Raw genomic sequence first — 21,383 nt, 5'->3', positions numbered from 1 at the left:
AAGAAAGAAAACTTTACCGGTTTAGAAATGAAGAAATTAAACAACTTATTTTTGTTCATTTTTGTATTGTTTGTTTGAATCTTCTCATCGACGTTTAGGATTGCGACTGATTAGTCTCTTATTGGTATATGTGCATCCTGTGCGGATTGCCTCGACATTACCTAAAGTCACAAGCATCATAAGCAGAGTTGGATGCTAGCTGGTGACTCAGTAGCTGAGCGAATAACGCAATGGTGTTTGAGGCGAACGGTACCAGGTTCGAGTTCCGGAGTGACCATCAACTCTGGTACGTCCAGCTGGCGAGTCCTAAATAGGACGAAACGCAAGTCCCGTGTTCGACTGCTAACCATCTTTTATCTTTGCTTATAACCTATTTTCGGCGAAGTATTATTTCTTACATACTTTACATGTAGTGAAATTTTTGTTTTGTTTTAACTTCCATGTAAATTCCTCTGTTTCTCCGTCTTCTTCTTTTTTGTGTATATAAAAGACAATACAAGATTTTATTTGTATCCCTAACACAATCTATAGATGACAATTTGAAGTGAACGAAAAAAATACAGAGATGTTCATTTGTTACTGTGGAACAACACAACATAATTAAATATATATAATAGACTGAATAACGAATGAATCCATAAATAATTTTCAGAATTAGTTATTCATGTTACTTTCTTATTATTATTAAGAATTTATATATTGTTTACATTAATAATATTGATCCTGGATTATTTATTGAGGAATGAACAAAAGGTTTAATGAAGAGATCAATTTATAAATGGTAGATAATTAAAGATAAAAGTGATCTTGATGTTCGAAATTTTTTCAAGATAAACAATGTTAAAGCAAAAAAATTATTATCGATAAGTTTTACTTCTTTTTACAAACTCTACAGTTATTTTGACCTTTAATTGTTGTATTATAAGTGATAACATTCGAAATTTGTTGTTAATAATTTTCCTTTTCTCAACAGAATGACATGAATTACAATACTAAGTGTTAGTTCATTTTGTTCTCAGTGTTTAATTATTCTCTTAGTGAACAGTTGAATAATACTGTTTGAGAACTATGTATATCAATTGTATTATATTAATATCCCGAAACGCAATTTATGCGTGGTTAGAAAATAACATTATTAATCTAATATCTCCGTCAAAGTTATCGATAAGATAAACTATATGCGTTTGATCTTTATTTCTGTATAACTGAAATGTCATTTAAGAATTAATATGAAGAATTTTAAGTTATGTATAAAAAACAAAACAAAGAATTTGTTCAATAAACACTTCCTCTTGTTACATTCTAATTTTCAACTTATAATTTACTACCTTGTTCCATTCTTAAATTTTGATAATAATTATTGTTCTATTTTATTTCATCAATATTTTCAAATGGTTATCCAGACTCAGTAATCACCAGATATTAAAATACTATTTCTAACCAAAGACCATTTCTTGTAACAATTTCAATTGATATGCCTTTTCAGTCAGAATCACATTTTGCTTAGTGTTTTTTTTCTAAACATACATTTTACAAATTATTGTGGCTGTAAGATAAAAACTGTATAAATGCTTGACCTTAATTATGTCTATGTATAGATGAATGGAATAGAGAGTGAGATTATAAAATAAATTTCTTAGAATTACTATATTTCCACTAATATAATGTTTGACCTTTCGCTGAACACTTATTCTTCAATTTCTTATTATGATGCTAACCTTTTAATTAATTGTTAAATGTTATTTCATGAGGTCAATTACGTTACTCCATAAACTTAAAACAAATTCCCATTTAACAGCAAAGTATTTTAATAGTTAAATTCATGAGTCGATTAAAACTAGGCCTCCATGGGAAACTTGAAAGCACTTGACGGCCATTTCGTCCTAGAATGGGACTTCTCAGCAATGCGCATCCACGATCGCGCACCAAAGGGACTCGAACCCAGGAACTTCAATGTCGCACGTGAACGCCTAACCTCTAGACCACTGAGCCGGAATCCAACGGTGCTAATGTTTAATTCAAACCACTACATGAAATCCCGACACTGTCCACCACCATCTTCAGCGAGTCACTGCCTCACAACAGACACGGTTGAACTCCACTGGTCACGGCTTCTTACTAGAACTCCAGTAAAAAGATCATGAAGCTAGTCACTAGTGCGCACATAATTATTATTATCATCAGAAAGTGGGTTTTTGTGGATAATCCCACACTATATTTCAAATGTCGTCCATTGAAAATACCGACTCATTGGTCAGAAGAGCTAAAGATACTGAGTCTAAGTCCTAATGGAGTCGTAGTGTAGTGAACGAGAACAAAAATGTGGACAATCAAATGTATATGAACACAAAATTACAGATTCTCTTAGTAAAATCTGAGAACCATACAGCAAATACTTCAGTTGCAAAATATCAGTCAATTGTCTCAGATTTGATTGTGCCTTCATTTCCACAGCAATCATTCTCTGTTCTCGTTCTCTTTTCTTCGATCTTCTTACCCGTCTGCTTCCAGGCATTTCACTTTCCATTGGTGATACATACTACTTATTTCTATCGACATCAGTAACACACACCACGGTAGGTGTATATTGCTGATAAACCTCATATTTATTGATTGCTCTTTGAATTTTAATAGTCCCTTATCGAATACCAGTTCGTGAGGAAAACGAACTTTAACTTCAAATAATTTTTACAATTTTACTAAATGCACACTACTATAATGAACGAGAACTCAAGTGGGGACAACTAATTGTATATAAATACAAAATTACAGAGCTTTTTGGTGAAATATAAGAATCATACGTTCTATACTTCATTTGCAAATCCTCTATCAATTTTCTCAAACTTCATTCTTTCTTCATCGCAATAACAATTAATCTCTGTTCATGTCTTCTTCAATTCCATCTTCTTAGCCTTCTGATGCCAGCCATTCAACTTTTGATTGGTGTTACATACTACTAATAAACAAAGCTTCCATAACAGTGATAAAGTCTGAAATTATAAAGTTCATGAATAAGAAGTGTATTAATAATTTTACAGACAGAAAATAACGTTCACGTGTTCGGAATTCTCTTTTCGTATTTGTTGTTTTCATGAAAAAAATTTTTCTTGCCTGAGACTTACTTATTCTTGTTACCCCTTGTGCTAGAATATAGGCCACCCACCGGTATTCTCCATAGAACTCTATCCTGGGAAATCCTTACCAGTTGTTTTTGCCCGCGACACAAAGTTAAATTTCTTTTTATCACGCAAAATGTTTTCTTACTCTTATTGTTGATATTATTTACATCTTTAACAAAGAATGTCACTTCAGAATTATTATAAATAATAATAGATTCTATCGTGATTAGTAAATCTATTTAAATTAAAATTGATAAGTAATACAGTAGAATTAAATCTTGATAATCTGGTACCTATAGGAAAAACAATAAATTAATCAAAAAGAAAACAAACCTATTAACTAGTTAGTTGATCCACTGAACAATATGATGTACTAAACCAAATTTTATGAAATAGAACGTCTATTTGTTTATTATCATTTATTATTAACGACATTCTCCGTATAAATTTATTTCAAATTTTTCTGTAAATTTATTATATGCCTTCTTTAAAGAAAGTTTTTTTGATTATTGTTTGATTGGTCATTTGTAATAGTTAATTAAATTTGTTTTTTTTTCTTTCGATTGTACATTCATCTAGACGAAAGAAATCATTTTCCAGTGGATTAGATAGTCAATCTAGTACGCCTGCTGTTAGCCCATTAGGTTCACCACTTTCCCTTCAACGTGTTCATTACAGATCAGTAGGATGTGAAAACTTGGAAAACTCACATCCTGTACAAGTATCTATATCAGTCCCACCATCAGTTAGATCACAAACTACATCTACAGTATCTTCTACAAATACAACTGAATCAAGATCTAACACAGTAGCAATTACATCAACGGATAACTGTAGTTTAACCAGTAATATTTCAACAAACCATGTGTCAACAAGTACCACTAATATATCATCGAATCTTCCAATTCATGGAATTACTTCTAACTCTTCAATTAGTGGTACCCAACAATCCCATATACCGCAATTACAACAACATCCAAATCTTAATATTTACTATTTTGGAAGCATTCCACATATTGGTCATAGACCACAACATTTTCTTCACCCGTCAATGACTCCTATTCCTGTTGCAACAACTTTAGCTCCACCACCTCATTTTGTACCACCACCATTCCATCATCTACTTCCTCATCTTCATCCACATTCATTTACACCTGGACCCTATTTTATGCCACCGTTTGCAAGTGGTAATAATAATAATGGTTCTATGCTACCGGCTCCATCTGGCCCTGGTGTGACTATACCTTCTTTATCCACAACAACACCTACGACAAATAATTATAATAACAGTATTGGACTGTTACCGGTGCTCACTGAAGTTTCATCAATTTTTGATCAAATCAATCATCCACCATCAGTAAATCCTAACGTTGTTTCATCAACATCTTCATCGTCATGTTTAATTCCTTCATGTTCTACATCTTCGATTGTAACTACAGAATCTAATTCAATCTTAACCAATTCCACCATATTTATACAATCGAATAAAATAATGAATACAGGAGTTACCACTAATACGACAACGACAACAGCAACAACGATAGTAAATACGACAACGATAACAGCGAATCATAATCAAAACAGTGATATTGGTCAAAACACTGAAAGTCTATTGATGTCAGCCGATAAACAATCAATAGAAAACCACTTAAATAAAGTAAGTTAACTTATTATTATGTTTTTTCTTATAAGCATTGTTATTTGATTATTATTTAACATAGTTATAAATAACAATAACAATAATATCATTAATAATAATCGTATGAACCACGATAACTTACTTACCTCTGTTAACCTTCATGGAGGAGCATAAACCACCCATCAGCATTCTCCATCCAACTCTGTCCTCGAAAATCCTTTCCAGTTACTGTTTATCCTTTTGATGTCTTTTCTTTGGTCTCGCTCTTTTACGTTTCCCTTCAGGATTTCAAGTTAGCTCTTGCCTCTTGATGCAGTTTGATGATTTCTTCAACGTACGTCCTATCCACTTCCATTATCTTTTCCTAATTTTCTCTTCAGCTGGAACCTGGTTTGTTCACTCCCACAGTAGGCTGTTGCTGATAATATGGTCATCGGTCATTGAGTATCTTGCATAGACAACTGTTTATAAATACGTGTACATTTTTGATAATGGCTGTGGTAGTTCTCCAAGTTTCAGATCCATACATTAGAACTGTCTTTACGTTGCTAATAAATATTCTTTGATAGTGGTTGACAGTTGCGTTGAGTTTCATATGCTCTTCAACTGTAGGAATGCTGCCTATACTTTGCCAATCCTTGCCTTGTAATAATCTATATTCCTGTCAATAGTAGATGAATTTGTTTCTTTATATTTACTCTCCGCTTCACTTTTCAGGATTATATTCCTCACACAATTTTCGTGATGATAGGCACACGATAAGTATAAATAGTACTATATTATTTCTTTCAATATCGCAATAAACTGGTAGACAACGCTAAGATTTACAGCTCAAGTGGATGCTTTTCCAGATATTGAACATTTTAAGTTATGTCGTTTTATTATGGAACTTTCATTGTTGTTCTGAACAATATTAATACTTGATGTGTGTAGAGTTGAACTTCCTAATTATTCTATAAGCTTTAAATTAGTTTTCTGTGTTAGCTTTCACAGTGGCCACTGTTTGCGTACACATAAGCGAACGAGAACTATCGATGTAATGACATGGACAATTACGAACATTAAATATATTGGGGAAACGTCGAAATTCTGGATTGAGGGAATTCTAAGAATACTTATCAATTTCCAGGCCCTTGACAAACCAATTGGCAGTCAAAATACACATCGAGATATTATATTGACCTATGCGAGAAGTCAAATCAACCAAATGGTCAGGGATTAATTTAAACAACACAGTCAACTTGAATATACAGACAAATTGAAAATAATGGAACCGACAAAGAAAACCATACAGAAAACAACGCCACGAGAGCAAAGTAATATAATGCATGTCACTTTACTAAGAAGCTCACTTCTACATGAAACAGGGTATAAGGTTGTTTTTCAACGGTACAATGAAAGTTTCACAATGAAATCATATGTCTTAGAGGAGTCAATAACACCACAAGCTTATTTATATGCATGACAGATATTAGTAATAGATGAATAATAACCAATGAATACCGGAACAGCCTCATCTTCAGTTTATTGTAAATCACGAACCAGATATATTTTAGTAAGGATAAATAGACATCATTACAACAATCAAATAATAACAAGTATATTATAGAGAAAAATATTCTAATCACCTGTAAAATCATTTATCAATGGTTGTTTTTATACTCGGTTACATGCTAGTAGTACATCACAAACGATTCTCATTTACCAAATAAGATGTATTGTGTAAGACAATGGTTATATAGTTGACTGGATTTTTAAATCCAAATTACTGATGACAAAGTAATCCGATTATACATATTGAATCCACTTGATATGGCTCAACATCATTTGTATTAGGACAGATATAATCAGTTTCGTTCTTATCTTACATTAGATTTCAAATTTTAATATTCTTTATTCTTTAATCCCATTCCTTCTTCTTGAATATTCCCTATGTTAAATTTCTCTTACTACAATTAATACTAATATGATTTTGACTTATTCACTATTTGTCTTGTCAATTCTATTCTAATGAATTAATATTTCTTGGCAAATTTGACCCACACACATTTGTAGCACATCATCATCATCCTTGTATTAAAACTCTGTACTAGAAATATCTATTGAGTACAACAAGAATGTTTTCACTCTTTCGTAGATTGAATTAACTTTCTATTTTAAGATTGGCAAAATTATTACAATAACTGTTTATTACCGCTATTATTATTATTGTTATTATTATTATTATTATTATTATTATTATTATTATTATTATTATTATTACAAATAGAGTACTAACCAATATGTTTTAATTCATTCAGTTTACTTCAACACCGTCAACCCATCTATAGACCGAAAGAAATAGACAGATTTACGCATAAATGCACAAGTGTTGTCTTTCCATTTTATTTATTTCTACCTCATATATGTGTACCTAGCTGAAAAATATACGTCTACGTGTGGAGATCAATTATTTGTAGAAATATATTTACTTAGTTGGTTGGCTGGACGGTTGATTATCGTATCGATTTCTTGTATCGTATTCAGATCACTAACTAGACAGCCATATATATATATATATATATATATATATATATATATATATATATATATATATAGCCTTGCTACTAAATCCAGTTCTTTGTTTATCTGCTTTTCTTCTTCATATCTTCACATTACTGATTCATATTTGAAAACCCAACTGTAACAAAGATGTTAAAAAGTGTAAACACTAATAATTTCTAATCTAGAATCATAGATTATCCTTATTTGTTTTGATCTAGCGGCTAACGACTTCTTTTTGTTTAGCAATTATATAACCGGACAAATATGCGTCCACGTACACATCCGCACAATCGGTGTTTTATTCTGTGTGCATATATATATAACTACTGAATAATAAAAAAGAAAGCGTTTTATATAGAGAAATAAAACACAGAAAATATGATAGAAATTATTTTGTTCAATTAAAAGTTTGTGTTTGTTTCTATGTCTTCATTGTCAGTTTTATAATTTGTTGGAATTTTTTTCTCATTATCGATACTTTTTCGAGAAGCTTCTTTCTACTTTGAAATTCGTAAAAATTCAGTTAATTGAATTAATTATTTGCTTTACTTAGAGAAAATAATCCAGATATCTCGCTCATTTTTTAAAATCGCACATATGAAGCTTTCCTAGCTCATAAACATATTCATTTGCTTATTATTAAAAGTCTAGTACACTTTTCGGAATCCTGCTCTTTTTTCGATACATACAAATCCAAGCATGACATTTCTTCACTTGGTTTCACATCAAAAGTTCACTATCAATGTAATATATTAAAACCATCATTTCTTATTCAATACACAAGGTAGAACTGTATCTTGGTACACCTGGTTGAAAGTGTTCATATAGTAGATAAAAATAAATCATTTCGAGTGATCTACCATGTATATTCATAATCTCTTAATGGGGTTCCATTACGTCTTCTATGTATAGGAGAAACTAAAGGTATCCGAACCTATAACAGCACTTCATGTATTCAGAAGAAACTGGTGACACCCATGTCCATTCCTTAGCCGAATATGATTGAATAGACGATTTTATTGTTTTTCTTTACATCTCGTATTCGTCTTATATTTTTCACCTCTTGCCGTTTATATTCTTTATTATCAAATTATTTACTTTCTACTTAATTGTATTAAGGTTTTGTGATTTCTATTTTAAAGTCTATTTATCTAAGTTAAACCTACTTTCTATATTGAACCATTGACCAGAACTTCGACTATTTTATTATTTTCAACACTACTACTAGTGTATTGGACGCCACTCGCAAGATCGTAAGTAGTGTGTGTGGCGTAATGTGACGTCGAAGTTGTCACAATAGTCAGACGGAGTGAAGAGCTTCAGCACATTGAAAGCACTGTATTGGCGAAACACTTGGAGAGCAGACGAGAATACAGGTTAGGTGGCAGAACACACTGGGAAATGCAAATGGAAGATTGAAGGCTATATATAATGTATTATATGAGTACTTTGTAGCTTCTTACAATAAATGCATTCCTCCTGACTATTATCATGTTTTATACTAGTACACCTGTCTAATTACTATCAGTTTGTACTTTTCACTTATTACATGTAGTTATACAATCTATTTCATTTTGATCATTGACTTATAAATTGCCTTAACTGTTTTAAATATTCTCATATTCATATCAGAGTAAAATCTAATGAGGATTCAAATGAAAACAATATTGTTCGCTTATATGTGTGTTATTCTAACTTTCATAATATGAATCTTTAGTATTTTAAAATAGATGTATGACAATAACTGTCAATAGAACGATCATTTTTATTGGACTAAATCATCTCAACATAAATTCTTCTGACGATTTATTTTAAGTGTGATACATTTCATTTTATAAGTGATAACTAATACACTTTTGACAATAATAATACCATCATTCATTACTTATAGAAACGTATAGAAAGTCTTTTCGGAAAATAATAAATCCTTTCAATAAACACCTAAAAAGTGACTTTATCTATTCTTACTCATTAGAAATATACACAATCTGGTAAAAAATAGAAATTAATTTAATAAATAACTTGTACATAAGGTCACCTAAGAATGTGATGTGTACTTTTTAAGTGAATTTCAAAAGATGTATGTCATTTAAGTATTTAGTATTGAATTGAGTATAGCTTTGAGGATATTATATCACTTAGATTCATGTAACTATCACATAATGCAGTGAAATAATTTGTATTATTTATTTTAGAATTTAATACAAATATTAAAGTATTGAAACAAAGTTTTGAATATTACACTCACTTTTCCATTTATATAATTTTTCCTAAATTTTTGATATGTTTCAATAAAGTAAATAATACTTATTTATTGGTTATGTTTCTTTATGTATGTTGCAGATTTTATCTATTGAACTAAAATAATCCTTTTGATTAGATAGGGAATGAGTCAAATATTTCCGATTCCTTGTTCCAGTCATCATCACAACACTCAGTAGTTGCTTATTTATACGTTTGTTTCAAACCTTCATTACACACAGATTTCGGTTGTAGTACATTTCATTTAATCGCTTTAACTTTGTACTGATGATTTAAGTAAAAGCATTTCACTATTATTATTATTGAATAGTAATTTGATACATTTTTTTCCTATTGATTAGCAGACGCAGTCTATAAACGACGTACAAAACAGTTCAAATTCAGTGAAAACAATTCACAAAGAACATGAAAAAGATTTGAATTCTCCATTATTAGACCAAATACACTCGTCTAATTCACCAAGTACAGCTCCTTCATCTCCAATAAGTGGTGGTGTTCAATCAATTCGAAAGAAATGCAACTCATTAGCTCATTCATCATCTCCTACTCTAAAATCTCAATCGAGACAGACTGTAATACATCAAAATTCAAAAGATGTACCATCAAGACAATCTCCAGCTCAATCACCTATATCTGGTCAAAAATCAGGATCAACTTCTTCACCTAATAACAATCTCAATGTTAATAATATATCTCGTGAAAAAACACATACTACTAATGGGACAACAAATGTACAATCAGATATAAACGGACAAACTGTTAAATATTCGACTCTAGAAAATCCACGTCTTAAATCTGAGATTAGAAAACCCCGTTTAGACGGTTTGAAAACTGTGGATAGTATAACTTGTGGAAGCCCTGTATTAACATCATCATCATCAGCTTCTACTACAAATAGTCCAATATTATCTCATACGATTTTATCTAATGCTCCACCAACAAGTCCCACATCTGGAACAACTCATCAACCATGGCGTGTAAAATTAAATAATTTTAAAATGTCCTTTTTAGGATCACCACGATTTCATCGGAAGAAATCATCTCTTATTCATACAACTGATCAATTGAGTGAAACACCTCCGAGTAGTCCAAATTCTTTTACACAAAGTCAGTGGAGAAACTCTGGACGAGCATCTGGTTTAGAACCATCCCCTTTGTAAGTGAATAACATTTCTATTACCTAAATTATATGATATTTTGTCAGTTATCAATCTTAACTATATTAAAAAATTGATCAAACGGAACATATGTAAGATAATTGGATAGTATAAATAACTGATTGTTCAAAAAATCGATTTTAACACAATGAGATTTTTTTAAACTTTTTTTCTGAAAATTTTATTAAATTTCAGAACATAAAATCATCGTCTCCTAGTGGTCAGTATTAAGACTTTTTATTTAAATCACTAGATTCATAGTACACAATATAGTGAACCAAACAACATTTTGCACAATTTCACATGAATAATAGAGATAATGTCGCAAGAGATTGAAAAGAAGTGACCTCAATAGAAGAATTCATTTAGTTCTACCGCTAACTTGAATGATTAATGAACAGTTAAATAAACATCATTTCCGCATTTTATGAAGAATATTGAGATGAAAATTGAATTAAACAATAACTACTGTATATTACTTAAATAATAATTTAATTATATAACCATGTTTTACAGAGCTACCTAAACTGCAAATAAAAAATATACATTCACATACAGTTGACACTCAAATGTCATATATATATATATATATATATATATATATATATTCAGTTTTATTGTGAAATTAATAAACATTGTCATTTAGTTAATCTGAACGACGTAGAGCCCTATAATTCTTACTGTATATAAAAAGATTGGTTTCATATTTTGTTTTATTTTATGTATGCTTATGTTGGTAAAAAAAAACGGTTCACATATTTACTAGGTAAAACTTGGAAACGTCCTATATACTTTTAAACCTATAATATACAAACTGATGAGTCAGAAATTGTTTGCATAAACATTTATTGTAATCAATAGGGTGGAATTGCTAAGCGAAGAAATCATCAACTTTGATGAATAAATTTGATGGCTGTCTCATCGTTCACATTAATTAATATTAATGAGTACACAAATATTTAATTAATCCACAATTTTTTTGTGGTAATAAGATATGTAATTTTTCACGAAAAGATATTATTAAACACCAACCAAATCATCGAGTTCAAGTAGGTCAATCTTTTGATTGAATTATGAGATTACATTAACCAGGATAGCTATAAAATGCGTTTTACAAATTGCAAAAAGATTATACACAGTGATATTACTCATAGAAAACGTCATTGAAGCTTCTGCGTTATGTATATGGACGTTACAGATAATAATCCTTGAAATAATAATGCATTACAAATAACGAGTTGAAATTGTTTCTGGTAGTTAATGCTACTTGTACAAATATACATTCACGCTCTTCGTTGATTTGAGAATTCAAACGTCGAGCATTTTACCGTTTATTTAGTGTGTCGTTGCTGTATATAATGGAATAGTTTTCCCTGAGTTCATTTTTGACCGTCTAATGCTACTATATATGTGATCTTTGAATACGCTACTGTAGCGCATCCCAACTTAACGAGTGTAAAAAGCAGATAGATAATATGAAAGTTAGAGCTCGAAATGAAAACATCACTGATAATTATGCTCTTATAAGAAGCATTCAATCACCAAGTGAACAAAAAATTACTAAATATTCATTGAGAGGTAGATGCGCTACAAATTCACGGACACGTGCCCTATCCCGTTTCTCAACTTCTATATTCAATTGAACAGATTTCAATCACAGGACAAATGCAGAGAAACTATCATGTAAATTTATTTAATCAAAAAAAGCACACTAGAAACGATGGGTTATTTTGCTGAGCTATAAAATAGTAAAATTCAAAATTTCTATTGACATATAAACTAATTCCAGTTAACACTACACACTAGTCATTTCAACATAAACTATTTTCTATTTCATTTTACTAATAATCATAAACTCATTTATTGTAATTTCAAAAGATTTATTTGCGCTAAATTTACCTATCACCTTTGTAGCATTAACTAACTATAGAATTAAATGAGAATAATATTCTTTATTCCAATTCATATATCTCTGTTTCAATAAATCACTTATTCACTACTCCACTTTTAACCATGAATTATTTATGTAATATGAAGAAAAATAATTAACACACCGGTAATATAGAATTCGAAGTACAATATGTATTCATTTCTCTTTGGTATTTATTTTCGTTTTAAACTATAGATTAACTCATAAATCATGGTTCAACGGTTTCTTGACAGCTGCCTCTGGTCATGTAATCACTAAGGGCAGTCAACATGCAGTGAATGCAGCCGCAGCGGCACAAGATTCCGCAGCACTAGCAATTTCTATTCAATCCAAGTGTAAAGAAGAATGTGGTCAAAGTAAAGATGAACATGAACAAAATGAATTTCCCCTTGAACAGGATGGGCACTCAGCGAGATTATCGGAATACGTTACATCCAGTAATGAATTAGTAGAGAATTGGAAAAATTCCAATATAGTCTATGAAGGAAATACTGCTACCACTACTAGCAATAATAATAACACAGACTCACAGTATTCAACTTCTCAACCTTCATCACCATCGTATTCATGTGTTTCAGACGGTGTAGCGAAAACTCACCAATACCATTATCATCCTCATAATCATCACCTTCATTATCATCAGACACATCAACAATCGCATCATCTTAGCGCTACGACAGATATTCAGTTCAATGCAAATCAGTTACATCCTTCTTCAGACCCGTTCTCAAATAATAAACTAGTTGAAAGACGTGGACCGAAACCATTAATATCAACAAATTCTGTCACCAGTACTACCACCACAACGACACTAAATAATAGCAGTACTCCAGGAGGTGTAAATGCTCCACCAGAGGAAACAAATCATGTTGTTATGGTTAAAGGTCGTGCTTTAAACAGACTTAAAGCAGAACTTGTACAAGTAAGAAATATTGCTTAATTTTTTAAATGTATTATGATACGCTTTAATAACAAATGTTTGTGTTCACTCATTTCATAGTTTTCTCTCTATTTACGATAAATTTCAACTCTGACATCAAACTCTCTCTCTTAATATATACTTACATTGATAATCATGGAACTATTGTCATGTGATGTTTCCTTTTGTAAAACTATTAAGTTGGAGAAGCTAATAAATTAATTATTGAAATGAACCAAAAATACTAATGATTTGTGACAAATTACTTGCTATCAGTTTTTATGACATAAAAAATTTAGTTGTGTTCAACGTATATATGAGTCTTTACAAAATAAGTAGTTAATTTTAAGTAGTATGATCTTCATAAGTATCTTTTCTCAACTTGGTATTATTAACAGTAATGTGTTTTACTTTAGTTTTTTACTGTTAATTTCCTCTTCAACTAGGTTTGTGTAAACTGATAAATACAAAAGTTATTTACTCGCCTGATAAATCTGTTGAAGATAATCTTAAAAGTACTTCATGTTAACGTAAGATATCCTGGGTTATTCACCAGCTTCTATCAAATAAATAATGGTGAATTTTTTTTATTAGTGAGACTTCACGTCTTTACTACTGTCACTGATAGTATCTATGTCATCGGTGATTTGACTGATTACCAACCGCACTATCATTAAAAACCTACCATTCATTGTACTGAACGCATCAAAGTTGTGTTTTGTATCTATTACATTGCGTATATTTCTTAATTTTAACTTTAAAAAAAATTAAGCCCTGGAATAATTTGTCTTTTTTACACCTATATTACAATTAACTCACCATATTAGCTATGAAGAGTATATTTTGTATGGATGAGTGTGTTTCGTACTGACTACACTTTGTTCCTGACGAGTGACAAAATCTAAACCAATACAGAAATTGTAATAATAATATTACTAGTAGTATTCGCTTACGAATATTCCCTACTTTTAAAGACCACTTTCCTTAGCCATAAAGTAAAATAAAGTGAACTACTGCTCAGGATAATATCCATTTTTTATCGGATGGGCATTTATTTTACGTCTTAAGTGGAATAAGTTGGTACAAGCCAAGCGAGCTTTCTGAATACATTTTGAAATTTTATTAGACATAAATGCACCAGGGCTGATGACACTTCCAAGATAAGTGAAGTAGTCATATACCCTCAACTATTTTACTCCATTTTGTTGGTTTAGACATTTACACAAATAAGTCGTGATGGATTTTTGAGTTATCGAAATGTTGATTTTTAATTGTTCTTAGAAAATCTTAAATCATTTGATTCGTATAAATCTATTATGATGTAATTTTGCCACATTCAATTTAGGGTTTCTATTTAAATAATCATAATAATACTAGTCTCAAACTTAAAACTTATTTCTTCAAGTTATTATAGATTATGTTATTCTAACTAACAACAAATAACTAATTTCACTGCTTCTAATTACAGTAGGAATAAATTTCTGTTGTTAGGAATTCAATATGTAAATAATATCAACCATGCCTACAAAGTGAAAAACCGTTAAATACATAATGCCATGAACTCAAGTTATTTTTTTCTGTTTGAGAATAAATTGTATCCAAAAATAAATCTTGACATTGATCAGATTTTAACTGTACAGTTCGTATAAACAAATTAGTATTATGTATTTCATTATGATCGCATTTTTATTTGATAAAGGTTTTTCTAGCTACACCTGGTGTTGTTCACACAGTAATTTCACCAACAAGTTTTCGAGCTGAATATCGTCGTGCAGGCAGTGGATCAAGTTTACTTGCTCGACCTGTTAAACTTCAAGTGGATATGGTACGTGCAACTGGTGGAATTAGTACAGGTTCTGGACACCAGAATAATATAAATTCTATTTCTTCTGAACGAGAAGTGTATGCAGTCAATTTTCAACTGTTATCAGGTAAAAAAAAATATATTTTAGTGTAAAATGTTTTTTTTCTTCAAATCCCTCCGGAAATATAACAGAATTCAACAATTTCATATAAACTATTTAAGGATTAACCCTGTTCAACATATTATCAACATGTGTATCAATAATAGACGTATGGGCATATCTATTTCCAGGTTTTTCATTATTATCCGAAGAGTATTAAAACATCAAGAAGAGTTTTTAAATCTAGGATTAATTTTACTAATCAGATTGATTAATGATTGCATTAAATTTTTATGTTATCATCTTATGATGGGCTAGTATGGAAAGTGTTGGGATTGCTAACTGAGCTATGTTGAAGTGAGACACATTGTTCTAAGTAGTAATGATAAAATGGCTGATAAGATTGTGGACCTTTATTGACTGAGGTGGTTGTTGTATTACATATCCTCAACCGTCACCCAGTTCGATGTTTGATGGTGTAGAAGAGTTTGGAGTTGGTTGGTATAGTCATTGATCACTATACTGAGCCGTATAGGTAGGTACAGACTACCTAGTTGAAGGTCACATGATTATCTTCATATATGTATATATATATATTTCATTTGAGTCTGACTATTGTCTTCTTTACTCTCCTTCTACTATCAATAATTTATAGGTCCAACACGTCGGTTCAAACGTTTATGTGATCAACTACAAACGGCTTTGCTGTCTGGTACTGCGCATCCGAATTTTGTGCCTCATAGTACATTGAATTCTAATGCACTAGTTGGAGGAACATCATCAATAACCAGTGTTTCACCAGCAACTAATGTTGGTACACCTTTCCTGAACCCATTGACTCCATCCTCTACATCAGTATCCTCCACCAAAGCAACAAGCCATATCTTGGATGAACAAACTACGGAACAAAACAATTCTGATTTACATTTCAATCAAAGTCATGCTCATCAGTCTATACAGTCCCGGTTCAGTGATGAAGAGGCACTATTCTCTTCAAAGTTAACCAATCCTGACGAAACTACTAGCCAAAAGCATACAAAAGTACGAAATAATAACTGTAATTATTAGTTATTGATACGATACTATTGTTAGCAATCCTCGAATCTTTGGGTTTGACTTCCACTCACATGACCAAGGGACTCCAACTGCCTATTCTTTCAATTTTTTAGAGACGCTAGTTTGCCACTCCACGTTTGAGTAAAACCGCTGTTTGCTAGCTTCATAGTTTTGCCAAATTTTTCTTATTAAACTATCAGTTTACTTTCAATTGCTCTAGGTCAACATAATGAAATAAATTGATATATATATATATATATATAAAGCGGTCAGTATATTCTTACGATCTCCATACACGAAAAATCTTTTACCTATGGCTATACTTTACATGAAAAGTATTGACGAGACCATAATATATGGACGAACCAAATCCAATCTAAGATAGCAGGCCTTGGATTTATTCACTGATCTAACCATGGTGTAACAGTGCTTCATTCGCACTGATAATTAGATCACTTTAACTTCCTTACGTTTTTTTTTCTATTCGTACCGTTCATGCTCTACATCAGTTTTTTTAGGCGTTCTGAGAAACTTTCATAGACACTTACCAGAAATCACACCAAATCAAAGTTATCAGAAGTTCATTAAAGAAGGAGGCATTTTTGTGAACTTTAATCATTCTGATATATTGGGTTTCTGTTCCTTAGAATACAAACAAAAAAATTGACAATGGTATTCTTTATTGATTAGTTTTAGTAATCACGAAACTTATATTCAAACCTAAATTTCAAATGATGAATAATTTATAACATTATGTAAAGTTCAAAATCAATATGGTATTACTTGACTAAATAGTCATACTGCATTTTACATTCAACAAATAGACTCAAGATGTAAGCAGAGAGTTAACATTTAGTTTCATATTTCTATACGTCTGTTAGAGAAACCGTCTTTTCCTTCAAGGTATACTGTACATTAAACTATTTGTAATTTTTTATATTTTACCGAATACATTATTTAACTCGGTATCTAGAAATAATTGTTTGATTTCAGAATGCTGTTTCTATATAACTTTTATTCATAACATTATGATTAAATTTTTCTACATATATTATACTTTGTTACAGACATCTTTTCCCGCTGCCTCCTCACAACCTCATGAAACACTAGATTCTACATCGGATTCCCTAATTTGTCAATGACTCTTCCATCCACCCACGTACTCCTCCTTCCATGTGCACACAATCCCAAAAAGCCTTTCATTTGCATTAATACTTCTTAAAATTACATGATAAGGAGTGACATTATAAATACTTTTCTCTTTTGAAATCCAACAACTTTAATGATTATTCTTTTTTATGTTGTATTAAAACCGAACATCTACATATATGACGATGATCATGAGTTGTCCCCATCATTTTGGTTGGCCTTTTTTAACATAGCAACACTAAAAGAATAAGACAAACAATGATGCTAGTTTGCATCATTAACTATTATTATTATTACTTTTTGCTGAAATGTTTTGCTACTTCTACAAACAAAAATTTTCTTCATTCTTCCCTTTCAACTATGTTGGTTGTTTTTATTTTTCTTATGACATTTATACACAACATATATTCATGTATATTCGTGTGTACATGGATTTATGATTTAAATGTAGATCAAGTTTTTTTGTTCATCTTAAGTAGTCTTATCTAATGTTAGTACAATTATTCCGTCACAATCGATTGAATTACCTAAAACGGTTTAATTACATGCGTAAAGGTCAGTTCTATTCATGTGTGAGGTGATAATGTTATTATAGTATATTTTTCTATGAGAATCAAACAGATAAATAAATAAGTAAACAGTTTTTTCTGGTCTTAATGTCATCTGATACTATGTCATAAAAAAATACCCATTAATTATTAATATTATTATACATTATTCTTGTTATAATTACTTGCAATGGTGTAAATGATAAGGAGGTTGTTTATGATCTAATACCTAATTAATACATTGAAACAAATTATCTGAATTTGTTCTATCTCATTAAAGTCGACATTTATCTTGCTAATCTAGGATACTAATTTGGTTTAACCATTACGATTACTATCATGTTTATTGTTGTTATTATTATTATTAAAAATATCAACAAGGCTAGCAATATCTCCAACAGTCTTTTGTTTTATCATTTATCTTCACTTTTTGTTCGATCTCGTTATCATCTCCGTTTCATAGTTAACACTTAAATTAATAGTTTACGGCATTGTGTGTTCCTTTTTCATCTTTGTATACAGTTCCTCTTACCTTTCTATTGTTTTCGCGTGTTTGGATCTTTTCTCTTCTTCCTCTCCCCCTTCCTCCGCACTCTCTCTCTCTCCCTGATTAACATGTCAGTATGTATTTTTTTAAAGATCTTTTCCCATGTATTTCTAATACACCTGTGTATACACGTCTTCTCTAAGACTGTCCACACATATATATATACTCTTATCATTAGGAAGATAGATAATTAACATTTGTCGTTTGATTACTCTTCTGTGTGTATATTTGTTTTAAAATAAATGTGAAAGGTTTTAAATGTATAAAACTATTAATTGATCCTGGAATCTTTTACGTTTATATAATCACCTATTATTCATTTCATGTTTGATCAGTTACACATTGACTATTGTGTGTTTATTACCTACTATTCCCTAATCTCATAAAACCAAATAATTTATTTCGCATTCACGATTCATTGTGTTTATTTGATTTTGTTGCTCTTATCATCATCATCATCATCATCATCAAATATGTGGTTATTTGACAGTATTCTCTCCTTGTACTTGTACGCCTACATTGTTCTTGGTGGCTTTTAATCACTAACTTACATTTATAAAAATAATATACAATTGCATTTTTATGAATAAATAAAGACAAGACATTTTTATTTTCCAATATAACTTAGTATGATTATTATTCTTGATTGTCTGTTAGTCTCTGTTTGATATAATTTTGTTGACCTCAAAGTATCTTCCATACTGGAAGATACTAGTTTTTTTTGTCTAGTAAAAAGAAAAACACCGAAATGTCTATTTTCTGCATATGTCTATCCAGTTTTTGTTCCCTATTTCTCTTTTTTATTATTGAGTTTTCTCATCTCGTGTTGGGATTTAATCAGTTCCATATGAATTTTGTTATTCTCAACGAAATGCTCTTCGTTATTTCTCTCGCTTTTTTTCTTTATTGTTGCCTTTATTAAATTTAAGCCGCGATTTTGACAACAAAACGATGGAGAAAAAGAAGACGATAAAGAGGAAAACTTGACTGTTAAAGAACAAAATAGGGAAAGGTGAATAAAGTACAAATTAATAAATGAAATATAAAAAAGAAAATGTTTTTTATTTGTATATTTATTGTTTTCAATTCTGAGCTTTGTAGAATAAAGAGAATGATCAGTAATTATTGAAGAGTAGCTTAGATTACTTTCAACTTATTGATAGAATAGGGTTTAAAGCTTGTTTTTCGTATATTTTACTTTAAATACTGAAAAGTAGTATGATTACATGAATTCGTTAAGTTGATTAGGTTAATAGTTACATTATTTCAATATATTTAATTACTAATAAATTCAATATTATTAATATTTAGTGAATTTTTAAAGAAACCATCAGTTAGGTAGTCTATAGAACTTGAAAAATTGAAAGTTACAGGTAAAATGAATAGCTTTTGTCTGAAAAAAATCATGATAGCCTACTATTTTTTTCAAAAAAAATTGAATCTCTGCTCACAAACGTATTAATAAACAAGCTGAAAAGATGTGTTTGCTAGTCTATGAATGTGAATCTCGATATCACGAGATTAAATCCTCTGGGGAACAACAGTTCTCACAAGATTACAGGTAAAACTTTTTGACGGGTGGTTAATAACCTGAAAACTAGATGTAGGGTCTCCCGTTGACTTCCTCCAACTATCATCTTACTTTTCACTTTTGAGTAATGTTAACCGATCATTAACTGTAACAAGATTTAAGAGAGAGTTTGAAATATTAACAAAACATTGGAAAAATCGGAAATCAAAAACTGAAAACTTCGCATCATATTTTATTGACTTATATGATAGGTGTTCTTGATAAAGTTCTTAAGATCAAATGACTTGGGGAAGCAGTAATAACAACAGCCATAATCTCTTCACATTACTTACAACAAATCGTGAACAATTCTTTTAAAAAAAAACGTGAATTCCTTAACTTCGATGGGTAGTTGTTTGATATGAAATAAAGGGTTGCATCGAAGTTAGTAAAATATGACAATATTTACTTACATGTTTAAGATGACATTTAATAGTCGGATAATAAATAAGGTTATCAACTAATCAAATCAAAGTATATCGGCAAAGATGTAAACACAAAAAAAAACACTAATTTCTAGCACTAAAATAAGATTTTTAAGGACGATCTCAATTATTTCGTATGTTTAATTCATTTATCAAGGAACTCACTCATACAAAGTTTTTAACTTAAGCTTCCATCAAAATTATGATGCTCATTTTTTTCATAGAACAGAATAATGGTGATTCATTTTATGTATAAGTGACGTTTAGAGTAGTTGCATTTAATTCCATAGTCAGTTTAAATCTATATTATTCCAGTGTACGTGTTTGTGTGTACACAAATAATAAATTAAGGTAGAATATAAGCAAAAATCGGTCTGTGTGTTCGAAATAAATGATTTCAACAAAACTGCTTACGAGTTTTATGGAAATTAGTTTAATTTTGTGCTTAGATTTTGTCGCGAACGTATATAAGCTGGGGAGAGGAAAACAAAAAAAGCCAGACATACATTGGGGAACGGTTTCATCTTAGCTTGAATCACCTTAGTAGTGTACAGTCAGCTCCTGAATCAGAATTCTTCAGCTGTTGTTAGTCAATAACGAGAACTGTTTTAAAT

At 30.5% G+C, this 21,383-nt stretch overlaps 1 protein-coding gene across 2 annotated transcripts in view; it reads left to right on the top strand.

Annotated features, from left to right (window-relative positions):
• The window catches only part of BRSK1_1 (Serine/threonine-protein kinase brsk1), an 83,007-nt gene extending 63,142 nt beyond the window's left edge, over positions 1–19,865 (top strand). Inside the window, exons 14-19 of one of the 2 annotated variants that reach the window (XM_035730365.2) lie at positions 3,699–4,776; positions 9,906–10,720; positions 12,847–13,573; positions 15,270–15,501; positions 16,130–16,515; positions 17,598–19,865. In XM_035730365.2, the coding sequence (XP_035585660.2) occupies positions 3,699–4,776; positions 9,906–10,720; positions 12,847–13,573; positions 15,270–15,501; positions 16,130–16,515; positions 17,598–17,672 (3,313 nt within the window). In that variant the 3' untranslated portion in view covers positions 17,673–19,865. The remainder of the gene's footprint in view (positions 1–3,698; positions 4,777–9,905; positions 10,721–12,846; positions 13,574–15,269; positions 15,502–16,129; positions 16,516–17,597) is intronic. The other variant, XM_051213635.1, reaches the window with a different exon arrangement.
• The last annotated feature ends 1,518 nt before the right edge of the window (positions 19,866–21,383 follow it).

This window comes from Schistosoma haematobium, chromosome 3 (genome assembly GCF_000699445.3).
Source record: "Schistosoma haematobium chromosome 3, whole genome shotgun sequence".
NCBI classification, from domain to species: domain Eukaryota; kingdom Metazoa; phylum Platyhelminthes; class Trematoda; order Strigeidida; family Schistosomatidae; genus Schistosoma; species Schistosoma haematobium.
The sequence above is the reverse complement of the archived record's forward strand: the minus strand, read 5'-3'. Positions and strand labels throughout refer to the sequence as shown.